At 42.9% G+C, this 27165-nt stretch overlaps 2 protein-coding genes across 9 annotated transcripts in view; one reads left to right on the top strand and one right to left on the bottom strand.

Annotated features, from left to right (window-relative positions):
• DCUN1D2 (defective in cullin neddylation 1 domain containing 2) overlaps positions 1 to 6830 on the bottom strand; it is a 39158-nt gene extending 32328 nt beyond the window's left edge. Inside the window, exons 1-3 of one of the 4 annotated variants that reach the window (XM_045186702.2) lie at positions 6623 to 6830; positions 1781 to 1966; positions 377 to 593 (exon numbers count right to left, since the gene is read on the bottom strand). In XM_045186702.2, the coding sequence (XP_045042637.2) occupies positions 377 to 593; positions 1781 to 1966; positions 6623 to 6625 (406 nt within the window). In that variant the 5' untranslated portion in view covers positions 6626 to 6830. Of the gene's footprint in view, positions 1 to 376; positions 799 to 1780; positions 1967 to 6622 lie in introns of those variants that run through there. The other 3 variants (XM_071220139.1, XM_071220138.1, XM_071220140.1) reach the window with 3 other exon arrangements.
• A 130-nt stretch (positions 6831 to 6960) lies between these two features.
• Positions 6961 to 27165, top strand: part of TMCO3 (transmembrane and coiled-coil domains 3) — a 43690-nt gene continuing 23485 nt past the window's right edge. Inside the window, exons 1-8 of one of the 5 annotated variants that reach the window (XM_053916301.2) lie at positions 6961 to 7275; positions 8677 to 8765; positions 12988 to 13511; positions 14389 to 14568; positions 16279 to 16470; positions 17632 to 17760; positions 21138 to 21230; positions 25929 to 26115. In XM_053916301.2, coding sequence (XP_053772276.1) covers positions 13068 to 13511; positions 14389 to 14568; positions 16279 to 16470; positions 17632 to 17760; positions 21138 to 21230; positions 25929 to 26115 — 1225 coding nt within the window. In that variant the 5' untranslated portion in view covers positions 6961 to 7275; positions 8677 to 8765; positions 12988 to 13067. Of the gene's footprint in view, positions 7276 to 8676; positions 8766 to 11365; positions 11449 to 12495; positions 12632 to 12987; positions 13512 to 14388; positions 14569 to 16278; positions 16471 to 17631; positions 17761 to 21137; positions 21231 to 25928; positions 26116 to 27165 lie in introns of those variants that run through there. The other 4 variants (XM_024578833.4, XM_045186651.3, XM_053916303.2 and 1 more) reach the window with 4 other exon arrangements.

Genomic DNA, 27165 nt, shown 5'->3' with positions numbered 1-27165 from the left:
TCTCACTACCAATATCATAGCCTCGATGGAACTGCTTGGGGAAACAGAACATTGTATTCACAGGTGTAGCCACCGGGCCGCGGCACTACACCAGGGATGGCTCTCCGGCCACCGGTGATCCCAGTGAGGAGAGCTGACTGCCCATCCATCTTTAGACTTCTCTGTTCTCACCCCACCCCTCCTCTATATCGATTAATAGTCACGGTTCCATTTAAACTGATTGGATTTTGTGGCTGAATATCAGGAAGAATAGGAACAGCATCTTGGAGGTCTTCTGAACACAGCATCAGAATTTTAAGAAATGTAACACTCATTCTGTTCCCTAGAGATGGAAGCGAGTTCTCTACATCTGCCCTTGTCATCACGTCACCCTTACCTTTGTACCTGTTATACAGTTGCTCCAGCTTCTTCTTGTCCACTGAGTTTCTCATGGATTCCTTGTGGAACGAGTCCGGGTTTTGGAAGAAGTTGTCGGTGGCCACGTCTAGTTTCCACTCATTCTGTGTTAAGCAGTAGATGGCAGTTCTTTCACCAGCCTGAGTAAATGCCATAAACTGGCGGACCTTGTCCTTCTGAGATGATTTAAGCTTATGCTTTGGGATGCAAAAGAAGCAGGAAAGCCAATGAAGCCAATCCAGAGGTTTTTTTCAGCGTTCTATTACTAATGCCTATATTTTAACTGGACTTAGTTTTTTTTCTTGTTGGGTGACTCAACTTCACTTCAGAATTACAGGAAAAGGCTTGTTCTTCATCAGTTAAAAAGACTGCACAGTCTTCTGAAAATTGAAACGACAGCATCTATATAGCAACAAATATGCAAAGGCTAATCTTCAAAAAATTATGAGAATCAATATTTTATACAAAACACATTTTCATCTCTACCCAGTTCCATTTGCGTGAAGAACATTTTTTTCTCAGTCTCCATAAAATCCCTCTTTATACACACATGTGGCCCCCTGATGAAACAAGGCTGGGTATGTGACCCACGGTCTGACCATATCGCTGCCCATCCGTAGGGTTCTTTTTGGCTTCCCAGTTTGGAAACATCTTTTAAAGTTTTTCACAGTTTAAAATCAGCAGAACCACACTGATGAAAACATACACATATAATTAAGCACAGTGTTAAAAATAATTTACAAAAGTTCCGAAAGCAGCACAAAAAGCCTGTTACAACTAAACGAATATGATACTAATAGCAAGAATGTCTGTGTACATGAGACAGAAATAAAATAGAAAAAATAGGGCAGAGGCTGCCGGTAGGTAGTAAATAACAAAACTGCCAAGTAGCTGTACTATATATAGTATATAAGGAAACAAAATACGTCTTAACTTCCAGATATAGGATGACAAAGTTTCTACTTATCTAAGGTAACTCGATGAAAATGACACTGGAAATAAAAGTGATTCGCTAATTTCTGTAAATCTTATAAATTGACTCCATCTATTAAATGCTAAGGCTTCATAATATAAGGGGGACATTTTACTTATAAGAATTTATACACAGTCTTGTTAAAAATAAAAAGAGGACAAAATTTATAGAAACCCCAAATAAAATATAATTTACAAAATATGTAAACAGAGGACAAGATATAGATGAAAAAATTGAGAGGAGGGAAAAAGGAAAAATTAGCCAGCCAGGGATAAAATACAGACACACACACCACACACGAGAGCTGCAAGGTAGCTGGAAATTAGGCTCCGAGCTTCCCAGTTGCCAAAGCAGGGAAGAAAATAGGACCAGTTTGGAAAAATCTGCTTTTATAAGATTTTAAAAACCTACCAGTGGCCCAGAAGTGGCACAGCTCCTCCTGGCACTGAAACCCGAAGGAACTGTCTCCTCCGGCTGCTCAAGAAAAGGCAATGTCAATGTCCCCTTCATACCAGACCGACTGCTCCCCCAAATGCCAACAATAAGCAGCAGAGCAAGGCTCCCAGAGCGTTTTCTTAAGGCATCCCTCTGTGTGTGCTGGTACCAAAATAGCACAGTGTGATTCAGCAGGGGCACAGACAATGCAGTCCAGATACACTGCTCTCCCAGTATGGTCCAGGGACCCCAGGGTCCTGAGACCTTTCAGGGGCTCCGTGATGACCAAACGGTTTTCCTAATGATTCCAAGCCACTCTCCGCCTTTCTCATTCTCATTGGTGGACAGCAGAGGCTGCCAGAGGCCACACAACTTGTGATATCACAACAGACGAACACAGAGCATTTGAGAACCTATCTTTTATTAAGCTACACATTAAAGGTATCAGCAAAGAGGTAATGTAATGTAAATATGTAGTGGGTTTATTCTTATTTTGAAGTACATAAATATTTTTTAACTTTCCATTTCAATTTCTAATATGGTACACACCAATGGCTCCTATCCACATAAACAAAAGCTCTTTGGGGTCCCAATAATTTTTGAACTGGGACTAAAAAGTGTGAGAACTGCTGATCTATAGTCACACAGAAAATTAACATTTTGGCTACTTAGGACAGTTGGTCATTTGGGGGATTGGGTCCCTTTTGTAATCTGATAAAAGTCACAGATCCTCTCTCCAGGAAAACATGTGGTACACAGATGTACATGTAATTCTGCATAAAATGTGAGTCTTTTCACGGGATGTTTAAGTCCATCTATTGGTTCCTCAGAGGACAGGGGAAGGTGGAACTATGATTAAGAGCTGATGAGCTAGCTCAGAAGCCATTGGTCTCTGTGGCAGTCACTAGATGCTGCCATTGCAGGGAAAGTGGCCACAGACACCATGCAAGTCAGTGGGCAGGCTGTGCATCAACACAACTTTATTGACAAATACAGGCAGTTAGCCCGCGGTCTGTAGGTTACAATCCTGAGCTATATTCTCGGGGAATACATGGAATACTCATATATATTCTATGCATTATTTCCTGAGATTGAGCCTGTGAAAAGGACTAGATAAAGAGTTCAAGGAATATTCTCTGGTAAGATCAAATTCAGCTAAATTAGGGCAGATCCCATAAGTTTTGACAGTAAGCCGACAAAAATAAAGCTAGCGTATTTTTGTGAAGCTGACAGCCTCCCCAGGGGAGGGTGGGCAAAGCCAAGGGTTACCTCAGAAAGCTTAAGATAGAAACAGATGTTCAACCTCAAAATGGTACATCATTAAAAATAGCTATGATATATTTATTATGGAAATTGCCATCAATGCTAGGTTTTAAAATTTTGTCATGGTTGTAAAACACTGTTGGTATAGATATACAATGGAATTCAGTCATAAAAAGGAATACAGTACCGATGCTACGGGGTGGAGGAACCTTGCAAACAGGATGAGTGAAAGAAGTCACTCACAAAAGGTCTTACGTTGTATGATTCCGCAAGGCAAGCCCACAGAGACGCAAGCAGATGGTGGCTGTCAGGAGCTGGGGTGAGGGGAGCGGGTGCTAACGGGTGTGGGGTTTTCTGGGCGACGATGAAAATGTGTGGATCGGGGTGGTGGTAGCACAATGTTGTGAATGTGCTAAATGCAACGGAACTGCACCATTTTTAATAGTTAATTTTATGTTATACAGATTCCACCTCAAAAGAAATCCTATGTAGCACCCCTGGAACCTCCAAGATTAATCAACAGAATAACGAACTGTCAGGTAACTTAATTATTTAACCAGCTTTATACAACTGATAGGTCCCCAACAAGTAAATGTTGACAGACAGCTGGAAGATATGATGATGCCTAATCTCGAGGCACTTTTCTTGATAATAACCTCTTGAAGCCTTTCCTAATATGTGACAAAAAAGTTGTGTCAACAGTGTTAAGGGGAATGCTTTGTGAAAACTCTAGAAGAGGAGGTGCAGGAGTATACCCATGCAGGCCACACAAAGTAGTCTGAATTGTTGCTATGTTAGCGTACAAAGTGGGGGGACCTGTGGATAGAGAAATAAATAGATCCCTCTTTTGTCCATGCCAAGTGCCTGATATGTCATAAGACAGATCGTGCAACCTCGAACATGTAAGTGGTGTAAAGGTGCTGGTTCTGAAGGAGCAAGAGTCGCTATGGGCCTATGCTTAGCACGTAACACATCTCTGGCTAGAATGAAAAGGAAGGGAGCTGTCGTTAAAGCCACATCAATTTGATGTTTCCCATGACAAGTTTCCCCATAAAATAATAGTGATTAAAACAATCATCACGAAGCTAAGTCTAGAGACTGTGTGTTATACTTGCAAACTGCAAGTTGCAATTTGTAAGAATGGGAACTGGCATAAAGCTGTCTGGAAGAAAAAGCCCCGTAAATGAAAAACTTATAGAGGAAACAAGAACGGTCTGGTCTACTTAGACAAGATGAAATCCATGTAAAATTAATAAAGGTCCATACATTGGCAGGACCAGGGCCTAGCCTTCAAGCTCTGATGGCCCTCACTGAGACTTACCGTGCCAAGACAATTAAATTATTAATGGTAGCTTTTAAGGGGTGGGGGGAAGGGCATTTTCTATGTTTCATTGTTTTATTCTGTTCAAATGTACAAAATTACTGAAATAAAAATCTGGGTAATCCAGGAGAAAGATAAAACAAAATCTGTAACCTATGGAAAAAGTCTCAAATATTTTAACTGCGACCTTATTAAAGTCGCTTACGTAATCTGGGCACCAAGACTGACCACGCATAAAATGAAAAAAAAGCTATTCTTACAGTGCCATTCCACTGAATACAACAAATCTCCTCTCGGGATCAACTTACCAGGGGCTGCTAGGGCATCCGTAATTACCAAATTAATTATATAAACTTGGTCTCTGTGACTCTATTTCAGGCGGGGATGGGGTGGCAGTGGTGTTAAGTTCAAGTGTTTCCTTTCACACTCTTGGATCTCCAACCTCTGCAGTGGTTGCACAGTCCTCTTCCTCAAGTTAAGCTCCTGCCCGCCCAGCCCCTTCCCCTGAAGAGCTGGAGGGGGTGGTCTGCTGAGGTGGGCACATCCTGCCTGGGCCGTGCAGCTGCTCCACTAAGTCATCAAGTGCCTTCTGGCTGCACTGCTGGTTTCTACGACACTGTCTCTAACCTTCTTGTTTCTCTGACATGCCCTTCCTCATCTCCTTCTTGGCCAATCTTCCCACCCTGAAGTTCTGTTCTCAGGCCTCTACTCTTTCCCCTACACATTCCTCCTGACCCCTCTCACTGGCTCCCCAGTACCATTAGGACAAAGACTAACATTTTCTTCCTGTGCCCTAGAAGACTGCACAATCTGGTTCCAGCCCCCTTACAAATTGCCTACTGTGTCACTTTCCCCTGGCTCTTTGTGTTTGTAGACAGGCAATTTTTCGATTCCCAGAGTACGCCATCTCCTACCACCTATTCTGTTCTTTCCACCTGGAGTAACGCACACACCTGGATGCCCCTCCCACTTCACTCATCCTTGAGAGTTCAGTCACACGTATTACTTTGGCTAAGCCTTCATTCCCTCAGCATGCGACACCACCCACCCACCCCACCACCTGGGCTCCTAGAACCTGTGCCACTCCCTAGCACTTATTACAACTGTAATAAAATAGTTGTGTGTTTAGTGCTGGTCTCTCCTGCAAGGACATCAGCTCCATGAATACCTCCAGCATCTTGTACACTACCTTCTTTGCACAGAGAAACATCTGAATTTACCGAATGAATGATGAAACCCATCAACTACATGGTTTCCACTACATTTTAATGTAATTGTACATTTCCTGAAATGTCTTTTCTGAGGTTCAGATCTATATCTTCTACCAACTACATGATCCCTCTATTTCCCCCTCATTACTATATTACCTTCCCGCACAAATCTGCCCTTCCTTCTATATTCCCCATTTTGGTTAATAACATCACCATCTGCTCAGATGTCCATGCCAGAAACTGCTGAGTCCTTTCTTTCCTTTAGTCTCCCTTTCTGAATAGTTCTGTAAAAAGTCTCACTCCTCTCTCCTCTCATCCTCCCTTTTCCTACAGATAATCTTTGGCTCAAGTCCTTACCTCTTCTTCCCTAAATTATTACAACAGTTTCCTAGCTGGTCTCCCTGCAATCCTGACCCCTTCCAATCCCATTCCTATTCTCTTTGCAAAAGGCTTTTTTACAAAATACAAACATGAGCAACTCACACACAACCCCACTTCTTAAAAACCTTCTTTGGTTCCCATTACATTCTAGATAAACTCAACACTCAGCATCTAATACAAGGCCCTGCTTGTGTAGTCCTGCCATTGTGGACCCCGAACTCCACGTTCCAGCCACACTGAATTACTGGCAATTCTCAAAGACACTGTCTTGTCCATTTCACCTCTGACAGGATGCTGCATCTGCTCGAAACGTCCCCCCCCTTCTAGTTCACCCTGCTGCTTGTGCTTCGGTGGAGCACTGGTCAGAGTCTCCATGCTCGCTTGCCCTGTGCTTCCATCCCGTCAAACCATAGCGCTGCACTTAGGTCACCACGCAGATCTCGCCCTGGGCTGTGCAGGTTCCCACCTGCATGCCTCCCCACTTCCAGCGGCGCCCACAGCGAAGAAGGGCGGGCCACGACCCCGCCACTCCGGTGACCTTCTCGCCCCGCGGCTCCGGCTCCGGCCCCCAGACCCCAGAGCTTCCCCAGCCCAGGGTGCGCAGGAGAGGCTGGGCGGAAGGCGAAACCGCGGGGTACCTACCATTCTCCCCGTCGCTCCCTGCTTCTTGCCGGCCCAGCCGCCTGCGCAGAAGCCCCGGCCACCTCCCGCTGTGCTCCAGCCACTGGGTCCAAGTCCTCGCTCCCCGGACTCTGGCCGGGGAGGGGCCCAGGGGAGGAGCGCAGGGGAGTCGTGGGGAAGGCGGGGACAAGCCCAGCCCACAGAACTCCAAATCCCGGTGTGCCCCAATTCTCCCGGGAGCAAACCAGACCCAGGCCCCGCCCCTTCTTTTCGCCAACGCTCCAGCCCGCAGTGGGGCTGGCGCGAAGCGAGCCCCGCCCCCCTGCCCGCTGCCCCCAACTCCGACGTGCACTGCGCAACCCAGGGCCCACGGTACCGAGTCCCAGCTCTCTCCTACAAATCCCAAGGAGCATCGCGCCACCCGGGAGCTGACGGAACCCCTGCCCACCCTCTTAAGGGGGCCGCTACCCCTCCTGGCAGCGTCTGCGGAGACGGCGTTCGGGAAAGGGGGTCGGGCTGCTTCTTGCGTCACCGTACCCACCCGGTCTCTGTTCCTGCCCCTAGGGCGGTCCCGTCGCCTGCGAAGGGATGCGGGATAGCCGCTTACCTGTCCTCCCTTGGCCTTCCGGCGCCGGAGAGCCGGACCCAGGACGCACGGCGTTCGGAATATCCCGGTGAGCGCTGTGCGGGGTTTGGGCTAGAGGCGCTGAGCCTCCGGTCCTGTCCGAAGTTCGACCCTTGGGGCTCCTGGGCCTCCTCCCTGGAGTCTTCCCTTCCCGGGGCTTCCTTCTGGGCGGGGTGTACCCCTCCCAGAGGTCTCCCTTTTTCTCCTCTCAGACACGGGCCTTTCGGCTCCTAGAGCCCTGCTCTTCATCTCTGCTCCTGCACGTCTGGCCCTGCGGAACGTGAGGATGACGGTTCAGCCTTTCTCACAACTTCTCGTTCAGACAGATGGACCTGGCAGTGGCCCCCAGGATTGTGTTTAGGAGAGTGTGATGGGGCAGGGTTGCGAAGTGCAGTGTTTATTGATAAAGCTGGGGAAGCTGCCTGAGTCCACTTAAACAGCTGAGTGGATTTACAGACCTTCAGCCAGGGTGCATTCTAACTTTGGCATCAAGGTCTTGTTGCTGTAACCGAATAAACAAGGTCCCACAGAAGACCTAACGCCTTCTGCGGACTTGGCCGTCTCCCAGGAAAGACAGGGAGAACCAGCTCATCTTCACGCACTGTAAATGGGGAGGTGCCAGTGTGGATCCCTTACTCCTTCCCCAGAAACACTCTTCGTTGCAGTTCCTTTCTTATTCCCCTACATCCGCTTTCCTGCTTTAAAGAAAGAACAAGTGAAGGTCACTGACCTCCAACCTGCGTAGGCCCTGAGTCTCAGTTCTTTTTGAGTCTTATCGGGTAGCACCTGAATAGATGTAATGGCTATTTTAAACACCCCTTTGGATCACCAGCTCTGACGTTCACATGTTATTAGATCGTATAATGATGTAGGTATAAGGTAGCTCAGCATGTTCATGTTTATACACTTTACTGATTATTCGTTGGATCAGAGCATCTTAGTGGTTCCACATTTATCTTGTAATATTAACTTTTTAAAAAGTAGTGTCTCAGTGATTGGATTCCTCAGTGGAATATTTGTGTTTTATAGAATTTAATTAACATTGAAATGCCTTAAACATTTTTAATGTTTATAAGAATTTTGTTTCTTACTCTCTCCCTTTCTTTCATTCTCCAATTCTTTTACTAATTAGATATTAATAAGCATAAATTGTATTTACAAAATAGTAAGTGCTTTATTTTTTAATAAATATACTTTACATCATTCAATTTGTTAAAACTTCAAATATGCTTGTTAAGATAAGTCCTTCACAGATTAGACTGAGGTAGATAATTTGTGTTGGGGAGTTTCCTCACTAGACCATTCCATCAGCTCCTCCTTTGTTGCCTATTAAATTACTGTTTTTTGTTGAATCTAGGAGTATTCATGAAGAAATCTAGTATTTCTTATCACAAAGAAATTCTAATTTTCAACCCTCAGTAGAAATAATCCTTATATTTTCATTTTTCAGAGGAAGCTAAGTAACTGGCACTGGACTTCCCTGTTCTTGCCACACCCACACGGCTTGCCCTGATTCCCTGCACACAGCCCAAGCACCAGGTCAGTGCCCCCCGCAGCTGGGGCCCAGGTTCAGCTGGGTGAATGGGGCTGGCAGCCTGGCTTGGGCTGTCTGGCGGGTGAAGGTGTTGGGTCCTCTGTGGGACCCTGTTTATTTCATTGGCTGCAGCAACAAGACCTTGGCACCTAAGTTAGAATGCACCTTGGCTGAAGGTCTAAACCCACCCAGCTGTTTACCTGGTGACTTGGGCATCTTCCTCAGCTTTACTGACTGAGTCAGAGCCCAGCCCAGGCGGCCTCAGCCAGGCAGTGAATAAACTACTGCAGCTTCTTTCTCAGCAGTTTGGTCTGGTAAATATGAGGCAGTGGGTCTGGAAGGTCCTGAGGAGGATCGGTGAAGGAGGGTCCTGTGGCAGCGTGGGAGCAGGAGGCTGGGCAGCGGAGCTGCAAGGTTTTCAGATTTTAGTCCATTATAAATAATTGAAAAAAAGAGTAGCTGCTTCAGTTCTCCTCCGCCGACTGTCCCTTTCACTGAAGCGACTCTATAACCCTCATGCTCTGGGCTCTGGGGGTCCGAACAGCAGATGCCTAAGGAGATCATTTCGTCGTGGACCCTGCAGTCAGGATGGAGCTCCCAGTTAGCGGTGTGTGGGAGAAGTCTTTAACTTCAGTGACTGCTCTGAAAAAGCCTGCTCTGCGACTACATCATTATGCTCTGCTTTTGAGCTTTTTAACCAATAAATGATAATGTGACATTTCTGAATTGCTAAAAATTCTCTATAGAATAAGAGTGATGTGATTTTTTGTAAAATGACAATGGATTGAAAGTAGTAGAAGTTTTTTTGAATAGGCTTAATGGTGAACCCATTTGCCCTCTTATTCTAAATCTATTGACATTTATTAAGAGTATTTTTCTTCTTAATCAAATAATCTCATCAATATTAAAGTAAGTTTTGAGATTCCTGCTCTGCATTTATAAAAACCGGTTTGAAATTTGATAAGTTGGAGAGAGAGATTTTACTTAATGTTGAAATAGAAACTTTTTCCAGTAGAAACTGTGGGGGAGGGTTTGTGCTCAAAGGGCTGAGTTTGCCGTCCCTCTCGGTGAGAAGTAACTTTGGGTTTCACGGTAGCTGAGCCGGCCTGAAAGCCTTTGGCTCTATTGTAGGACGTTTTCTAGTTTTTTTAAAATACAGAAAAGGTCACACTGCTCTGCAGTGTAAATCGTGATCATTACACGTAATACAGATTTAGTGGGAAACAGTAAACCTTTATATGTAATACTTAAAAGTTTCTTTTGAGATGATTATAGATTCACATACACTTGTAAGAAATAATGCAGAGAAATGCTGTACCAGGAGTATCCAACCTTTTGGCATCTCTGGGCCACACTGCAAGAAGAGTTGTCTTGGGCCATACATTAAATACACTGCAACATGTAATCACAAAAGAAGTCTCATAATGTTTTAAGTAAATTTACAATTTTGTGTTGGGCCACATGCACAGCCAACCTGGCTGCGTGTGGCCCGAGGGCTGCAAGTTGGACACCCCCGCTAGAACCTTCACCCAGTCTTCCCCAGTGGTAGTCCTTACATAGTATAAGCAGGAAGTTACATTGCTACAATCCACCCACCTTATTCAGATTGCACCGGTATTCCTGCATTTGTGTGTGTGTGTATGTCACAGTCTGCACAATTACTATCGCACATGTAGGTTTGTGTGACCACACCACAGTCAAGACACAGAACATTGCTGATCCACAGGGTCCCTCCTACTACCTTGTTGTAGTCACAGCCACCTCCTCACCCTTCCCTGACCCCTGACAACTGCGATCTGTTCTCCAGCTCTGGTGGGTCATTCCAAGGACGTTGTGTAAATGGAATCGTACAGTGTGTGTGATAGGCTCCCCTGGCTCAGCCTGGAGACCAACTCCAGTTTGTATGTAGCGGTAGTTCAAGACACAGAAGCTTAAGAATTCATTATAAAAACAACAAATCCGAAGTGTTTTTTAATAATGATACATAACAATAATAAAATAACACTGAAACTAAAGATGTTTACTATTTACTCAAGAAAAGGCATGTTACAACTTAGTAATCCATAGGATTTGGTAGCCAAGTATGAAGGAAGCATGAAATGAGTTTATGAAAAAAGAGTGGTTCATATTTTAAGGGTCTGCAAATAAGTTCAGTTTATGTTGATGATGTAAGCTTACTTCAAAGGAAATATTAGTTTGACTACAACTACAATACTCAAAAGATTTCTTGTAAAAATTAATAGCTCCCTTGGGTATTATGGTTTAGAGGGATAGCTACTTAATTTCAGGGACTTGCTGGAGGAAGGAACCAGAAATGAACAAAGGGGCATTACTGACAAACAAACTGTGCAGTAGGTTATTTTTCTGAAGTTTGAAATCCATAAAATAACCAGTTTGGTGGGGGAAATGGGAGGCATTGATTAAGCATCTGGAATTTCTATCTTGGTTCTGAAATGCACTGAAAGGGTGAGCTTCTGAAGTAGCAATTCAATTCTTTCTCTTCTGGAATAATAGCAGCTTAGCAATTAAATGAGTCATTAAAATAACAGAACTGCTATTGCTAGGTATTACTGTGATTGGTTAACCGATTATTTACTTTTAAGGTGGGAACATTAACTTAAAGTTGTATTAAAACTAAATCAACAAATTCTCATTTATCCTACCTTATTAAGAATAGAGCTGTGCTAGGTAAGTGAATTCTTGTAACATTAGGAGCCAAAGTATCTAAAAATGTATTGAAATTGAACAGTTTCCTGACTTTTTAACCAGAATATAGTCTTTCCCTGGTGACTTTTGATTGTCATTCCCAACATCGGTGGCTCTTCTGGCCTGCAAAGTAGTATTTTTAGGATCTGCCGGGGTACCTGGTACAGCTCAGCCTGGGCTGTGGGTCTTTGGTGACTTCCTGTATTTCTTTTTCCTAGGCTCTGTTTTGTCTCCTCTCTTTACTGGCTGTCGTTTCTTGGTTTGGTCAGAATTCTCTCTCTGGAAATACCACACTTTTATTTTTGCTGCACTTTCTCTGCTTTGTTTGGGAAATCAGACTAAACGGATTAGAATTGGGATTATCAGTGAAATTAAAATTTAAATAAATATTTTAGTAAACAGATCCCCAGGTAGGGGAAATATTGCTATATTTGATAGTTGAGTAAGAATTCTTGACAGGATAATCCATTGCATGCTGCTATTGAGAATGATTAGATGGTGTATATGAATGTTTTGTTTCCTCTAAACTGTAAGTCCTGTGGAAAATCGTGTTTTCTTTTTTGGCCTGCCTGCCTCCTAGCTGCCAGGTTCAGTGCCCGTTTTTTAGGGTATATCTTACTGGCCTCTCTCACATTTGTTATTCTTCCTTCTGTGGTCTATCTTACTGCCTCTCGGGTCATTCTTTCTTAGTGACGTTGCTGCCATAGCTGCTCCGGCTCCTTGATAATGCTGTCCTCTGGGGGACACAGCCCTGCCCTCTGCCTGTAATAGTCTGGACACCACAGCTGCAGCTCCCGCTGCTGCCTGTACCGGAGCCTTTGGCTCGTCGCGTCCAGGGCCATGCCTGTGCTTCAGTTGCCGGGATGGGTTCGTGCATGCTGCTTGAGGCCTTCCTAAAGAGGGGAAGAGATGGAGCCTGAAATTGGATGGTTGAAAATGTTTGAAAGATTTTAAAGCCCTAGAGATCCTGATGTGATTATATGTGATTTTTTTTTTTCTCTGTGCTACCTTATTGGCACTTAACTATAGACTAACTCTGGAAATTTAGCAAAATTCCAGATGATTTTGGAAAGCAAACGATATGACAAACAAGCTATTAGTACCTCAGAAGATACCATTTCCGGAATGATTTGGAGCCTGTTTCCCGCAGGTGGTTCACTGATCTGTGAGTTTTCTGGCCTTTGATACATGGAGCCTCTTAACTAGACTTGATTTTGTCTTTTGTACTTTATAGATTTAGTAGATGCATGAGGCTGAGTTTTTCTTGAAAAATATTTCCTTTAAATTCAAACCATAACCTTTAGTCTCACGTCTTACCAGGCTCATACTTTAACAGTCACTATTTGATTTTAACCCAGGTGCAATAAATAGTTTGGATGCTAATATTAATATCGAAAAAAATACCATTTTCTTCAGAACAGCAATAGTTTTCTGGATGTAACTATTTAATACTATTTAACTCTGATTTCAATTGTAATGAATCATCATTCAACTACATGTGACAATAAACCCTTTTTCCAGCTGAAAATGTTTATCTAAGATGCAAGCGCAGCCTAGCAGACGTTTTTGGACCGCCTTGCCCTGTCCTCTAAAACTGGATCATGAAGGTATTGGAGAAACATTTCTTCTGGATGTTGCTTCCATTGGCGCATTTGCTAGTGAATGCCGCGGAACACGAGGAGGTCGCCAAACATGCCATCAAGTTACACCGCGGCAAAGGGGCGACTATCACGCAGAGGAAGCAGTGGGTCCTAGATAGCTGCAGAAAGCTCTCCGGCCTTCTTCGCCAAAAGGCTGTGGTTCTGAACAAACTGAAAAATGCAATCAGAGCAGTGGAAAAAGACGTTGGCCTGTCGGATGAAGAGAAGCTCTTTCAAGTGCACACATTCGAAATTTTCCAAAAAGAGCTGAATGAAAGTGAAAATTCAGTCTTCCAGGCTATCTATGGACTCCAAAGAGCCCTGCAGGGGGATTACAAAGATGTGGTGAACATGAAAGAGAGCAGCCGGCAGCGCCTGGAGGCCTTGAGAGAGGCTGCCATAAAGGTTGGTCCTCTCACACTCGGGGCTAGAGAGTAGGGGGAGGGGAAGTGCAGATGGTACGGATGCTTCAGCAGGTGTGGGCCCTTAGCGGCCTCTGTTCATAACAATCACTCGCCCAGGGAAAATCTCTCACGTGTAGGACCATCCTTCCTTTTGCGTAATATCTTAGTGTAGTTACATTGTATCACTTCTGGAAGTTATTCTCTAATGCTTTTCTGTATTGGGAAATAATACCTGGGTTATTAAAATAATTCCTGAAGTTATCCCACTAAACTGATGTAGAAATAAGTATATTTGTAACTGCAATCAACATTTTGAGTTTGTAACAAGAATTACTTTTCAGCATGAATGTTGACTTGCTTCAATGTCCTTACTGAAAACAAAAGTATTAAAATTGGTTTTAAACAAGTATATGTATACATTTGAATTAAGTTTGATGAAATATACTTTTAAAATGAGAATCAACTATTACCATGTCAGATATGATATTATTTATATAATTTTTTAAAGCCATCATTTATAGTGCCAGGCACTTTAAATATATAAAATAAAACTTGTCTTCATAGAAAGGCTATGTTATTATTACATAGCTTAAAAAGTAGAGGATAGAGACTTACTAAACTTTCTTACCGAAGTATGGCATTTTGGGTACAAATATAGCCATACACCACATAACAACATTCCAGTCGACAATGGACGAAATATATGATGGTCCTTGACTTTTCCTAATTGACTAGAGCTAGAGTTACTCATTTATGAGCAGGAGTATTGGATAGAGAGAATGTGTTGGTTGATGTGGTTGGGCCAGATACCTGAATGGAAGTGATATTCTGGTTGATTTTTTAATAAACTCCACTCTTTATTTCTTACAAATGAATAGGAAGAGACAGAATATGTGGAACTTCTGGCAGCAGAAAAACATCAAGTTGAAGCCCTGAAAAATATGCAACATCAAAACAAAAGTTTGTCCATGCTTGATGAAATTCTTGAAGATGTAAGAAAGGCAGCTGATCGTTTAGAGGAGGAAATAGAAGAGCATGCTTTTGATGACAATAAATCAGTAAGTAGCCTTCCAGAACAAGTTCGTCTTCACTGCGGAGCCACTTATTGAAAGGATGTGTTGCTAAATTTGTTTTCATGTATATTTTTAGTGTAGCTTGAGAACAAAGACAAAACTAAATACCTCTGTGCCATAAAAATAATTTGGTTTGGTCTTGCAGAAGTATCCTAGCTATCCTGTGTCTTGTCCTCATGGCTTGTCAGGCCCTGTTAGTGGGTCGTCTTTGTCTCCCAGCCATGCCCTCAGGAGGACTGGGAATCTGGTTTCAAGAAGGCTTGCCCCAGACATTTGGGTTTCCATGCCGATCGGCCAGGGAGCCATACCCTTCTTCTAGGAGAGGATCTTCGTATCTCAAGCAAGATTCCAGATTGTTCACTGGCCCATGATTGGGATTCTTTTTGGACCAAGTGAGATTAGTGCAGAAAATTGTGAGTCTTGGAATGGACTCAGAAATGGGTTAGGTAACAAAAACAGATTAGAGCAAGATCAGGTAAGAGAGGAGGGAGAATGAAAATTGAGTGAATGGAATGGGGTGTTTTTAAAACTTCCTAATTATGGGATGGAGGACAGCTCCTAAGTATTTCAAGGGCTATGAATTTTTGAAAGAACAAGCCCATGGAAGTGGAACAGTTATGCCCTTTATTCGCCACTCCCAGGATACTTCTGTACTCCTAGGGCACCAGGGCGTTCCCCTGCCAAACGGCCTCTAGTTCTCCGTGACACTGGCGGGGTGTCCGACAGCTCAGTGCAGTTCTGAGTGCAGTTCTGAGTGCACCTGGGGCTAGCGCAGACCCCGCAGGAAAGGGCTCCATCCGGGACTGTCCCCTCCAAGTAAGACACCGATCCCAAGTCCCAGGTTGTCGCCCTGGAGGATCCCACAGCTCCCCTCCTTGGGCTCCATAATTTGCTAGAGTGGCTCACAGAACTCAGGAAAGCAGCATACTTTCTAGAGTACCAGTTAAAGGACACAACTCAGGGAGAGCCAGATGGGAGCCGTGCATGGGGCCAGGTGTGAGGAACAGCTGCTGTAGGGCTCCCATGCCCTCTGTGAACCCCGTCCTTGAAGGATTTTCATGGAAGCTTCATAATGTAGATTTGTGATTAGCTCAGTCTCCAGCCCCTTTCCCCTCCTGGAGACCTGGGTGGGGCTGAAAGGTCAACCCTCTGGTCATAAGCACAGTTCCTCTGATGGCCAGTCCAGTCCTGTGGGTATCACAGGGCTTTCCAAAAACCGCCTCACAAATACCAACTCCAGTGAGGTAGCCAAGGGCTTCTTATTAATGACAAGATACTTCCTTCACCTCTATCACTCTAGTTCAGGAACCAAGGACGAAAGACCAAATATAACAAAAGATGTTCCCACTGCGGATTATCACTTAGGAAATTACATGGGTTTTGGGAGTTGTGAGCCAGAAAAGGGAGTGAAGACCAAGTATATATTTATTAGTATACATCACAGTGTCATGCTCTGAATTAGGTAAATTAGGTATTTAGAAGTAATAGAAATTTTAAACACTGCCTGCCTTAAAATCGCTTTTTTAATTGAAAAAAAATTTTAAATTCATGCTAACAAATATTTATTGATCTTTCCTCACACTTGACGAATAATAAAAACATTTTTATCTTCTTCTGTATAGAATTTACTCTCTAAAAACTGAACTGGAAAACATTTGATTGGTTTTGATTACATAATATTGGTTATTCTTACAGGTCAAAGGGGTCAACTTTGAGGCAGTTCTGCGGGTGGAGGAAGAAGAGGCCAATTCCAAGCAAAATCTCACAAAACGGGAAGTGGAGGATGACTTAGGCCTTAGCATGCTGATTGACTCGCAGAACAACCAGTATATTTTGACCAAGCCCAGAGACGCAACAATCCCACGTGCAGATCACCACTTCATAAAGGTAGTCCCTCTGCTTGCTGTCCTCTCGGGATCGTGTGCTGGGCTCGCTTCCCGCTAACTCCCCTTCCCATCTCCTGGTGTACACGTCAAGTAAGATCGAGCTCCGTTTTCTGAGCATTATGTTAGGGTATGCAGCCTTCCTCCTAACAGATTCTACCAGAATTCCCTGCACTTTCTGTGACTTAAAACATTGTCTCTTATTCTTTAGTCTTTTCCCCATAAGAAGAAAGCATTTTAATATTTAAAATGAAAATTAATTTTGCTTTTGGAAGTTTGGAACACTTTTTGAGGTATATGATGCAATTAAAGCTTCAGCTCTAACTGTAGTGAAACTACAACAGAGCTCTCTGACACTGGGATTTGTACAGGAGAGGAAACTCAGGTGGCCCCCCTTGGAGATGGTGCCAGAATAGGCAGGCTGAGAGGAAGATGAGTGATCCCCGAGGGTGACTGTGAGGGGCCGGTCCCCATAGCAGTATTGTCAATCAATAGATAAAGCTCAGTAGATGAATTGCCTTCCTTAGTTATGGCTGGAATGGCACCTGGGAGGGGCTGAGTCTGCAAAATGAACATACTAGTGCCTTCCAAATGGGTGGGGTCTCCACTATAAGTTACTCTCTTTTTTTTTTACCTTTGTAATTTAATACATGATTTCTGGGGAAATATTTGAGACTATATGAACATCCTGCTCTTTGTCAAACTTTCACCAGCAGTTTTAGCACCCATGATGATCTTGCCTGCATCAATTGTGACTGTGGTGGTTGTATTGACTGTGTGTGGAGGGAAAGCCAATGTAGAAGGTAAGAAGTTAAACTAGGACACCAGGTCTAAAGATTTCCCAGAGCAGATGGCTAAATGGAGTCCGAGTGCTCAGAATTCTTAGCCTACTATCAGGGGGATTAAGCAAAATAGACAAATTTTGCTAAATTTGGTAGACCCTTAGGAGCTAACTTCATCCACTCCCAGATACATTCTGAGTGTTTTCAATTTCTCTGTGGTACATGGTAGTAGTAAAAATTCCCTTCCTTGGTTTCACTGCGTGTTCTTTATTCCCAGGCAGTGAAATCAGGGTACTGTCCTATCCCGCTTTTTCCATCAACCAGCCCTTTCTTGCCAACTATTATCTCAAATGTCTGTGTTTCTTGTTTTTTTCTTGTGTTAGGACATTGTTACCATAGGAATGTTGTCTTTGCCTTGCGGCTGGCTCTGCACAACAATAGGATTGCCCACAATGTTTGGTTACATTATTTGTGGTGTACTTCTGGGGCCTTCAGGACTGAATAGTATTAAGGTAAGAACGAAACTTAATTATTTTAGTATCTCTTTGACAGAATACAAAAGAAATGTTCTTGAAGACAAAAAAGTTTTAAACTTGAATTAATGAAGATAACAGTTTCTTATAAACCATTTAAAAGAAGATGCCCTTTAAGGTTTCATAAGAAATCCCTAAGCTATAAGAAAGTCAGTTTATTCATTAATGAATGGGTGACTTGACTAGATAAAATATCCCTGATCATGTCTTTAAATTATATTAGTTTTAAAGATTCTATTTCCAGTAATATGATGGACTAGATTATTCAGAGACTGAAAGGAACTAAAAATGCTGGATTAAATGTATTTAAAAACAAATTCTTAATACAGCCCTGGCTGGTGTGACTCAGTGGATTGAGCCCTGGCCTGTGAACCAAAAGGTCACTGGTTCGATTCCCAGACAGGGCACATGCCTGGGTTGCAGGCCAGGTCCCCGGGCTGGGGGTGCCTGAGAGGCAATCGATCAATGTTTCTCTCACACATTGATGATTTTCTCCCTCTCTTTCTCCCTCCCTTACCTGAAAATAAATAAATAAAATCTTTAAAATTTGAAAAAAATTCTTACTACAATGAAAGACTAATAAAGTAGTGAGGGATTATCAAGCCTAAACGTAGGGCATTGTGAGAACCCCAGGAGACAGTGGGGCACTGGGGCTGCTTTGGCTGGACGCTGTTTGCCGAACAAATTGAGGTGAGCTGCTTTTACTCTGACAGCACTTTTCGACAGTAAGGAAGGGTTCCCAGCATTTTTTTGGCTTCAGAATTTCTCATTTAAATATACGCAATTCAGACAAAATAAGAAAAGAATGCCAAGAATAATTGTCATGAGCCCACACAGAAGGAACAATGTAGGATGATGGAGAAATAAGCAACGGAATTTGCAGACCTCAGTGACGGTTTGCAGTTGGACAGAATGGAAGCAAACGGGGAGAGTCAGGGAATGCACCACTTGCAGCCTCATTTCCTTATTGCTGATTAACACACCTGCTCCAGGTCAGGAGGCCCTCTGTGACTGCCCCAACTGGAAAACAGCAGGAGAGGGTGTGAAGAAATTATCACACCAAACTAAACAGTAGGCAAGATTAGCCAGGTGAGAAGTTGGGCTCAGCCAGTTCAGGCTAAAAGCCCGGAACCTCAGTGAGTGGTAGAATAGCAAACCAATGTGGGAGTGCCCTCACCGACTGGGGTCTGGGCTCAGCTTGGCAGGGGGCCTGTGGGAAGAATGGTTTTCATTTAATTTTTGAACAGGTAATGTTCACATGATTGAAAACAATAAAAACTAACTGAAAAATCTCTTCCTGTTCATGTCCCATCCCCCCCTTTTCCAGAGTATTTGCAAGCAATAGCAAATATAGGTGTTTTCTCAGTTTTCTTATCTTCTTAACAGCAAAAATAGCTCACAAGCAAAGAATTAAGGCTAAATAGCTAGGTAATAGATACAATTAGATACTATAAATATTATAGTTCTTTTTTTTTTTTTAATCTTCACCCAAGGACATACCTGCTGATTTTAGACACAGGGGAAGGAGGGAGAGAGAGAGGAAGACAAACACTGATCAATTGCCTCTTGCATGCACTGAACCTGCAGTTCAGGCTTGTGTCCTGACTGGGAATTGAACTTGCACCCTTTTGGTTTACAGGATGACATTCCAACCAACTGAGCCACACCAGCCAGGGCTAAATATTATAATTCTTAATAAATCAGCTATACCATGGAAAAATAATGTCATTACAATTGATCAATGTAAAAATGCAAGGACACACTAGCCAAAAATGGTAGTAGAGGAAGTAAATTGTACCAAAATGTTTATCTTTTCCCAGGAGGAAGTAGATAGGCTTTTATTTATTGAGTTGAGAAGTGTAGATTTAATGTGTTACTTTGAAGTCATAGGTTACAGCCTGATTTTTAAAATGGAAGAAAAGTAAAAGAAAAATGAAAGCAGTAAGGAAGCATAAAAACCAGAAGACGTAAAATAAAAGAAGAACAATTATTTCTTATAATGATAAATGTAAATGGAATAAACTTCTCTATTAAGAGATACAGGTTTGCAGATGGTGTGGGAGGAGTACAATAAAGATTAAGTAAAAATAAAGCAACGAAGAAAGGTTGAGAGTGAAAGGAGAGAAGATGCAATAAAAAGAGGTCAGAATTCGCAACGTTCGCAGCTGACAAGCCGAGTTAGTGTGCCGGGGTCAGGACAGCACACGATACACGAGAGCCTGCGTTTTATTTTCAGATGTTCAGGGAACATTTAAAACAATTGAACAGTTAGTAGCCACAGTGGCAACCTCAATTGTAAATAATATAAATAATACCAAATACAGTAGTATAAAAAAACTCTCTACTGTAGTGTAGTAACATTAAAAATAAGTAGCAAATGCCACAGTGAGATATCACCTCACGCCTGTCAGAATGGCTATCATCAATGAATCAACAAGCAATAAGTGTTAGTGAGGGTGTGGAGAAAAGGGAACCCTCGTGCACTGCTGGTGGGAATGCAGACTGATGCAGCCACTGTGGAAAACAGTATGGAGATACCTCAAAAAATTAAAAATGGAACTGCCTTACGATCCAGTGATTCCACCTCTGGGAATATATCTGAAGAAACCTCAAAAACTAATTCAAAAGAATATATGCACCCTACATTCACTGCAGCATTATTTACAGTAGCCAGGATTTGGAAGCAGCCCGAGCTCTGAGTAGGTGAGGGGATAAAAAAGCTGCGAAGGCAAGGATGGGCCTGGAGAGAGTATTATGTAAGCTGAGTGCCATGCGCCGGTCAGAGAAAGACAAATAGCATATGATTTCTCTTATATATGGACTCTAATGAACAGAATAAACTACAAAACAAAAAATAAATAGCAAATGAAGGACCAAAGGAAAAAGAGAACAGAAGAACATTGTGTATCAAGATCCGTGGAATGTGACCAAATGTGGTACTCGGGAGAAAGTTTATACAGCCAGCCATACTGAAACACAAATGAGAGTGACCCACACTAAATTAATTCATCATTAAACTCAGTTTAATGCCTCTATCCCCCAAACAAAGCTAAAGAAAGGGACTAATGAAGATAACAGAGTGGTATTAATGAACTTGAAAACAGGTGAATTCATGAGCTAGTTCTTAGAAAATAAAACAACTGTTTCTCCAGTTAAGAAAAAAAAAAGCCCAACTATAATCAGGAAATCCAGACTATCTCAGATATAGAGGAAAATCAAAGAATTTCTCGTTTTAAAAATATACTGTGCTTTTTTGGCAAGAGTCCCGCCGAGTATGTTAGTACAAGATTGGTTAAGTACACTTAATATGTCAAATATATTAAATTTTATGGTTTGAAAATTTTCTTGTTTTTCAGTCTATTGTACAAGTGGAGACATTGGGAGAATTTGGTGTGTTCTTTACTCTTTTTCTTGTTGGCTTAGAGTTTTCCCCAGAAAAGCTGAGAAAGGTAAGGACATTAGTCTGTGTTATTGCCTCCAAGTTAACATAGTATGGCTTTGGTGTATTTACTTTGAACATTCGTTCACGCTGGCTATCAAGTATTTTTAGAATAGAATATGATGTTTTAGTTTGATAGTAATTTTGTAACATACATTTTAAAAGATTAAAAATGTTAGAAAAAGTGAAAATTCAGTGAATGAATGGAATTAGCTTTCACATGGCTAATTCCAGAAAAGGTCTGAGAAATAATATGCTTGAACTTCAAAATATGGCTCCCTCCAAGAAGGTCCAAAATTGTTAGAGGCTGAAATATCATAGGTATTGAATATTCAGTATGTTACTCTAGAAAAAATTTACTAATTCAAAATAAGTGGCAAATTTTCATTTTACTGTTCTGTTACTGTTAAATGAAAATATTTGAAAGATTAATAACAGGACCGTGTATTTGAATAGATATTAAAATAAGGGCAGCAGCAGTTGCCTTATAAAAATTTGTTTGCTTTTAGAATTATTACTTTGAATGCTGAAGTATTCCAGGATACAAATTGAGTTGATTTGGAACAAACACACCACGGAAGAGCAAAATAGCAGATTAACAAGCAGGTGGGAAAGAGAGGGAAGTGAAAGGAACACTACTGGTTACCAAAAAAATGTCAGTTAAAACCAGGTACCATATAAGAACATGTAGTAACAAAGAATAATATGTTAAAATGCTAAACTTAAAAAGAAAAAAATGAGCATATAGCGTGACCATGGCAATTGCAAAGGATGCACAGGAAAAAGCAGCAGGAAATAGCATACCAAGTAACCATGGATGGCTTCCTTTTTCCTTCTCTGTATTTCGCAAGTTTTCTATAATAACCCATATATACTTTTTATAATAAGGAAAAATAAGCTTTTCATTTGAAGTCTTGTGTTTGCTTTCAAGGAGTAACTAACATAACTTTGCCGACCCCTTTTCACAATTGTCTCCTTAGTTCATCCTGTTATTCTTTGACCTTGTTCTTTTTGGCCTTGTTTTTTTCTGTTGAAAGCTCCATTTGTCCATCTACTGATTACTCTCACTTCCTTTAAATATTCTCAAGGTATGCCTTTTCATAAAGCATTCTGAATTACTTCAGCATTTTCTCTGGGTACTTTCATATCTTTTTTACATGGTTCTGGTGTGATAACCTCCGTACATTAACAACTGAATCCAAAGTCTAAAGAAAATCGGACACTTTCCTGGGTCCTGAAGAAAGGTGACCATGTTCTTCCTGTTGATTCTATTGAGGTGTGTGGCGAGTGGGGCAGAGGGAAACCAGCCTGGGCAATGAGGACCTCCGGGGGCTCCAGAGGAGCGGGGAGCCCGAGCAGGACAGCCATGTTGGTGCGGCTCCGCGAACGGCAGGGCCTCTGTGTCGTAGCACAGCACAGGCTCATGTGGGTTCTCACGTGTGTTTAGTTCAGAGAAGTTCACGGTGAGCAGCAGCGGCTCCCTTGTGGTTGCAGCAAAGAGGGGCAGAGTCCTGGTTCTCCATCGACTAGCACCATCTCAGCGAGGTGCCTCACGTCTTGGCCATCAGTGATGGATTTAGAAAATTAGTTTCTTCCAGCTTTACGTTTTTATAATTTATATTTTCTCCACTATAGTATTCAGTGTTAGACAGGGAAATAATGATATACAACATAATGTTAACATCATTTTCAGTATAAAAGCTGTGTACCTTTATCAGTTTGCACTTGGTGATGCAGCCTCCGGGAGGGCTCAGGAAGGAAGGTTTGCATTGTGTAAGCCTGGTAAGTGCCGTGCTGTCTGGTAAGTGGAAGGGCACCTACTCAGTGACTTTGGGCGTGTTCATTATGTCTTATGTGGGGTAAGCTGAGGTCTGTAACGTCCGTCAGCTCTGGCGGGGATCCTCACTGACCAGTTCCCAAGTGCAGGGAGCCTTGGCTGCTGCCCCCATGTGGCAGCCCTGAAACTTGACATGCACCAAGAATGCGTCCTATCCCTTTCTGGGTCCATGGGCTCCGACTGCAGATTTGTATCTTCCTGATCAACTACATTACTAACACCTTTAAAAAATTTCTCAGACATAAGTAACTGGCAAAACTATGGAGCCCCTGGAGTGACTAGTGTATCGTTCTCCTGCTGTCTGGGCTGGTTGCCCAGGTGTTCCTGTCATGGCAGAAAATTATTGAATAGGGTTTTGGAAATGTTAGTAATTGCTGGAAGGCTCTGCTTAGCTCTTCTCTGAAATATTCTAAAGGTCTGACTAGAAACTATTAAAAACATCGAAGTCTAAAAATGACTTCTTCCTCAACGCTGAGGAAGGAGGTCTCTGTTCTGCCCACAGTACCATTGACCGTTGAAATCATTCATTCATAAGTCCTCATCCACTGCCTTACTCCATTCTTCTAGCTTCACGTAAACTGTTCTCGTCGTTTGATATCATAATAGTTCATCCATTTTTGTCTCTCTACATAGATTATAAAATAATCGGAGGCAAAAGTTGTATTTTCTTCTCTTTTATTCCGTGTTCTCTCAGCAAACATTTGTTGAGTGTGATGTTTCAGACACTCTAGTAGCTTCCTAGTGGAAGGCAGTGTATACAGTCAACATGGTCCCTGCCCTTTTGGGCTTAGATTTGGGGGCTTTAGAAGGAAGTGTGGGAGCTGTGAACAGAAATCCTAGGAAAAGAAAGAGGAAAATAGAACTCAAAAGGGTATGCAAGTGCTTATGTGTGCATCTGAGTATACGGTCCAGATGCACAGGGAGCGGGGCCTTGGCCGAGGGGATTCTCCGGTCAGTGCTTCCTAGACTCTGATGTCTGAGGAGTTGTCTGGGGCTCCTGCTGTGGGCAGCCTGAGGGCCTGCATCTGAGGGTGAGATGCTCTGGGCCAGGGCCTCACATTGAACAGGAAGTTTCTGAAGGACACTCCCTGGGGTCTTTTCTGTCATCCCTTCCACACCTTTCTTCTCAGGCTCAAAGGATTCCAGTCCCTCAGACCAAGGTGTAGCAGGACACCAGATAATAAACTCAAAGGCTCACTCTGGTAAAGACCTCAAAAATCATTTTAGTCTCACCTTTCTCGATGGATGTAGAAACTGAAGAATAGATTGTTACCTACCCAAGGTGCACAGTCAGCTAGTAACAGGTTCAAGCCTGGACTCCAGGTGTCCCTTGTAGGCAGGAATACTCTGTTTGAGAGCCAACACTACTTACAGAAGGGACTACCTAATATCTGTGAACCCTAAAATCTGACAAGCCCGGCCTCCTTAGTTGTTGCAGCTGGCTGTTGGGTCTTCCTCTGGTCCTTCATCACTTGTTGGCTCATCTATACAGGAAGAGGAAGAATGATTGGGAAGAGATGCGCTGTATGATAAGATCACTGCCAAATATATGAAGTTGAGACATGAAATTTGAACTCCTGAAAGCAGCCATTGGGAGCTAACCTCTGCCCTTCTGGAAGGAGAGAGTGGGGCCTGAGTTGGCCAGTGTCACAGGGCAGGAGACAGATTTGGCTCTGTATTGAGGGCCAAGCACTTAGTTCAGTTACTCCTTTTAGTCTCCCAGGAGTTGGGGCTTTATGGCATTGGGAGGCGCCTGCAATTAATTTACTGAAGTTAGAAAATGCCATGGTAGACCAGCAGGCTGGCAGCCGGTCATTGCTCTAGGGAGGCCCAGGGTGTGCCTCTGCTTGTTTGCCACAGTAGGAAATCAAGACCAGCCTTAGGAAGAACCTCCCAGCTGTCCTGATTCCTGAAGAAAATGTCATTGGTTTTGCACGAAGTATTGCTTTTTATCAAGAACAGGAGGAGGGGAGGGAAAAGCTCACATCCTTTAGAGTACCCGAAGGTGAGTAGGTGTGTTGAAGCACAGACGAGGCTGGCCAGCTGGTGGGGCCTCTGAATGTCTGCCTTTGATTTCACTGCCCCAGAGCTGCGCTGAGTTCTGCTTCTCCGCCCCCTTCTCTGGGCCCCCACAAGCTCTTTCGGTAGAGGGCCTGGGTGAGGGAACCAGTTTTGATTGGGAGGGTGCATGAGGAGAAAACAACAAGTGCTTTAACATAGACTAGGATGAGTTTGAGGTTAATTTCTTTTGTTAATATGCAATACTCATATTTGTATAAATATCAGTTTTTATTATCTTGTCTATTCAACTAGATTGAAAACCGCATAAGGTTAGGATCAAACCTGATTTCCTTCACATTTTCCATCATGTTTGGTGCTGTGCTGAGTGCATACCAAGGTGTCTAATCAATATTTGTTTGATGACCAAGCCATGCTGCCTGGGTTTATGTCCTGATGTTGACTTCTATGGGACCCCGGTCAAGTCACCCAGCCTGTGACTGGTCTTCAGTGTTTTCATCTAGAAATGGGGGAGACAGTGATATCCACCTCCAAGGTGTGTTCTGAGGAGTAAGTTATAAGCACACAGATGTATAGAGAGATGTGTGCTGAGTCCCTGTAACGGCACCTGGAACTCAGCAGGCTTACGTTAGTGTTTACTGTTGCTGCTGTGTTGAGATTACAACTTCGGGTGTTGTGCTGGTGTGCCCATGCAGAATCTCACCCTGGATACACACAGTGCGTTGTGTGTGTTCACAAAAGACCCAGGCCCGCCCCCTACTGGACAGCGAGTCTGTGTGCGCTCTGCATGATGCCGGTCAGGAGCTGGTCTGTCTCACTGAGACGTGTGTAAATGACTGTGTTCTCTTTAAGGTGTGGAAGATATCCCTGCAAGGACCGTGTTACATGACACTGCTAATGATTGCATTTGGCCTGTTATGGGGACACCTTTTACAGATCAGACCCACTCAGAGTGTTTTCATTTCTACTTGCTTGTCCTTATCAAGCACACCCTTAGTCTCCAGATTCCTCGTGGGCAGTGCCCGGGGTGAAAAGGAAGGTAGGTGAGAATGTCTTCTGAATACATGTCGAAGTATTACATATTTAATTGACTAGAAAAAATGGCAACTCTACTTCCTCCTTGGGGCTTTCCTAACAATTGTGGGGTTTCCCTTAGGAACTGATGGCTCTGTGAGTTCAGCTTCTCCAAACCTCCACTTGATTAAAAAAATACCTCCTTATATGCTTATAAATTTAAAACAGTTTGAGGACCATGTTCAAAAGAAGTGAACCTACATTGATAAATGTACTATGGAGCCCTGGGCAGTGTGGCTCAGTTGGTTGGAGTGTTGTCCTGTAACTGAAAGTTTGTGCGTTTGATTCCTGGTAAGAGCATGTGCCTAGGTTGCAGGTTCGATCCCTGGTCCAGACACGTGTGATCTCTACAGTCTGGGCTCGTACAAGAGGCCACCAGTTGATGCTTCTCTTGCGCATCGATGTTTTTCTCTCTCTCCCTGCCTGTCTCTCTAGAAGCAATGAAAAAAATGTCCTTGGGTGAGGATAAAAAAAGGAAAAGAAAAATGTACTGTAGAATTGGTGGGTTTAAGAGATTAATGTGCCGCACCAAACCTGAAACTTCCCAATTCCAGAATTCTGCTTATGGAAGATTTATTGCCTAGACTGCTGTCAACTGTCATTGTTATCTGCAGCCTCAAAAGAGAAAAAAAGAAAAAGCTTAATGTACACTGCTTAGATTCTGGCAAGTATTGGGAAGTACTTTGGGACATACTTTGGATACCTTGTATAAAACATGTGAGGTACTTGGGCACTTAAAGGTATTGTCACCTCTTAAACTTTGATGTTAGTTTCATCTATGTCTGTAAAACACTGGCATCTCTAAATCATTACTGTGTGTAGTGAAATCAGACTTCATCAGAAGCTTAGGAACAAACATTCTTAGATGTCACTTGGTGGCACTGTCTTTTGTACACAGTTAAGCTTTGACAGCATTGCCATTTTTTACATCATGTTTATTCATTATGGTAATTTTCACTGTTATGTTCTTAATTTTGTAAAAGTCAGTAAAGAACAGGGTTGAAATGTCATAGTA

The sequence above is a fragment of the Desmodus rotundus genome, chromosome 13 (genome assembly GCF_022682495.2).
Source record: "Desmodus rotundus isolate HL8 chromosome 13, HLdesRot8A.1, whole genome shotgun sequence".
Lineage (NCBI taxonomy): Eukaryota > Metazoa > Chordata > Mammalia > Chiroptera > Phyllostomidae > Desmodus > Desmodus rotundus.
The sequence above is the reverse complement of the archived record's forward strand: the minus strand, read 5'-3'. Positions and strand labels throughout refer to the sequence as shown.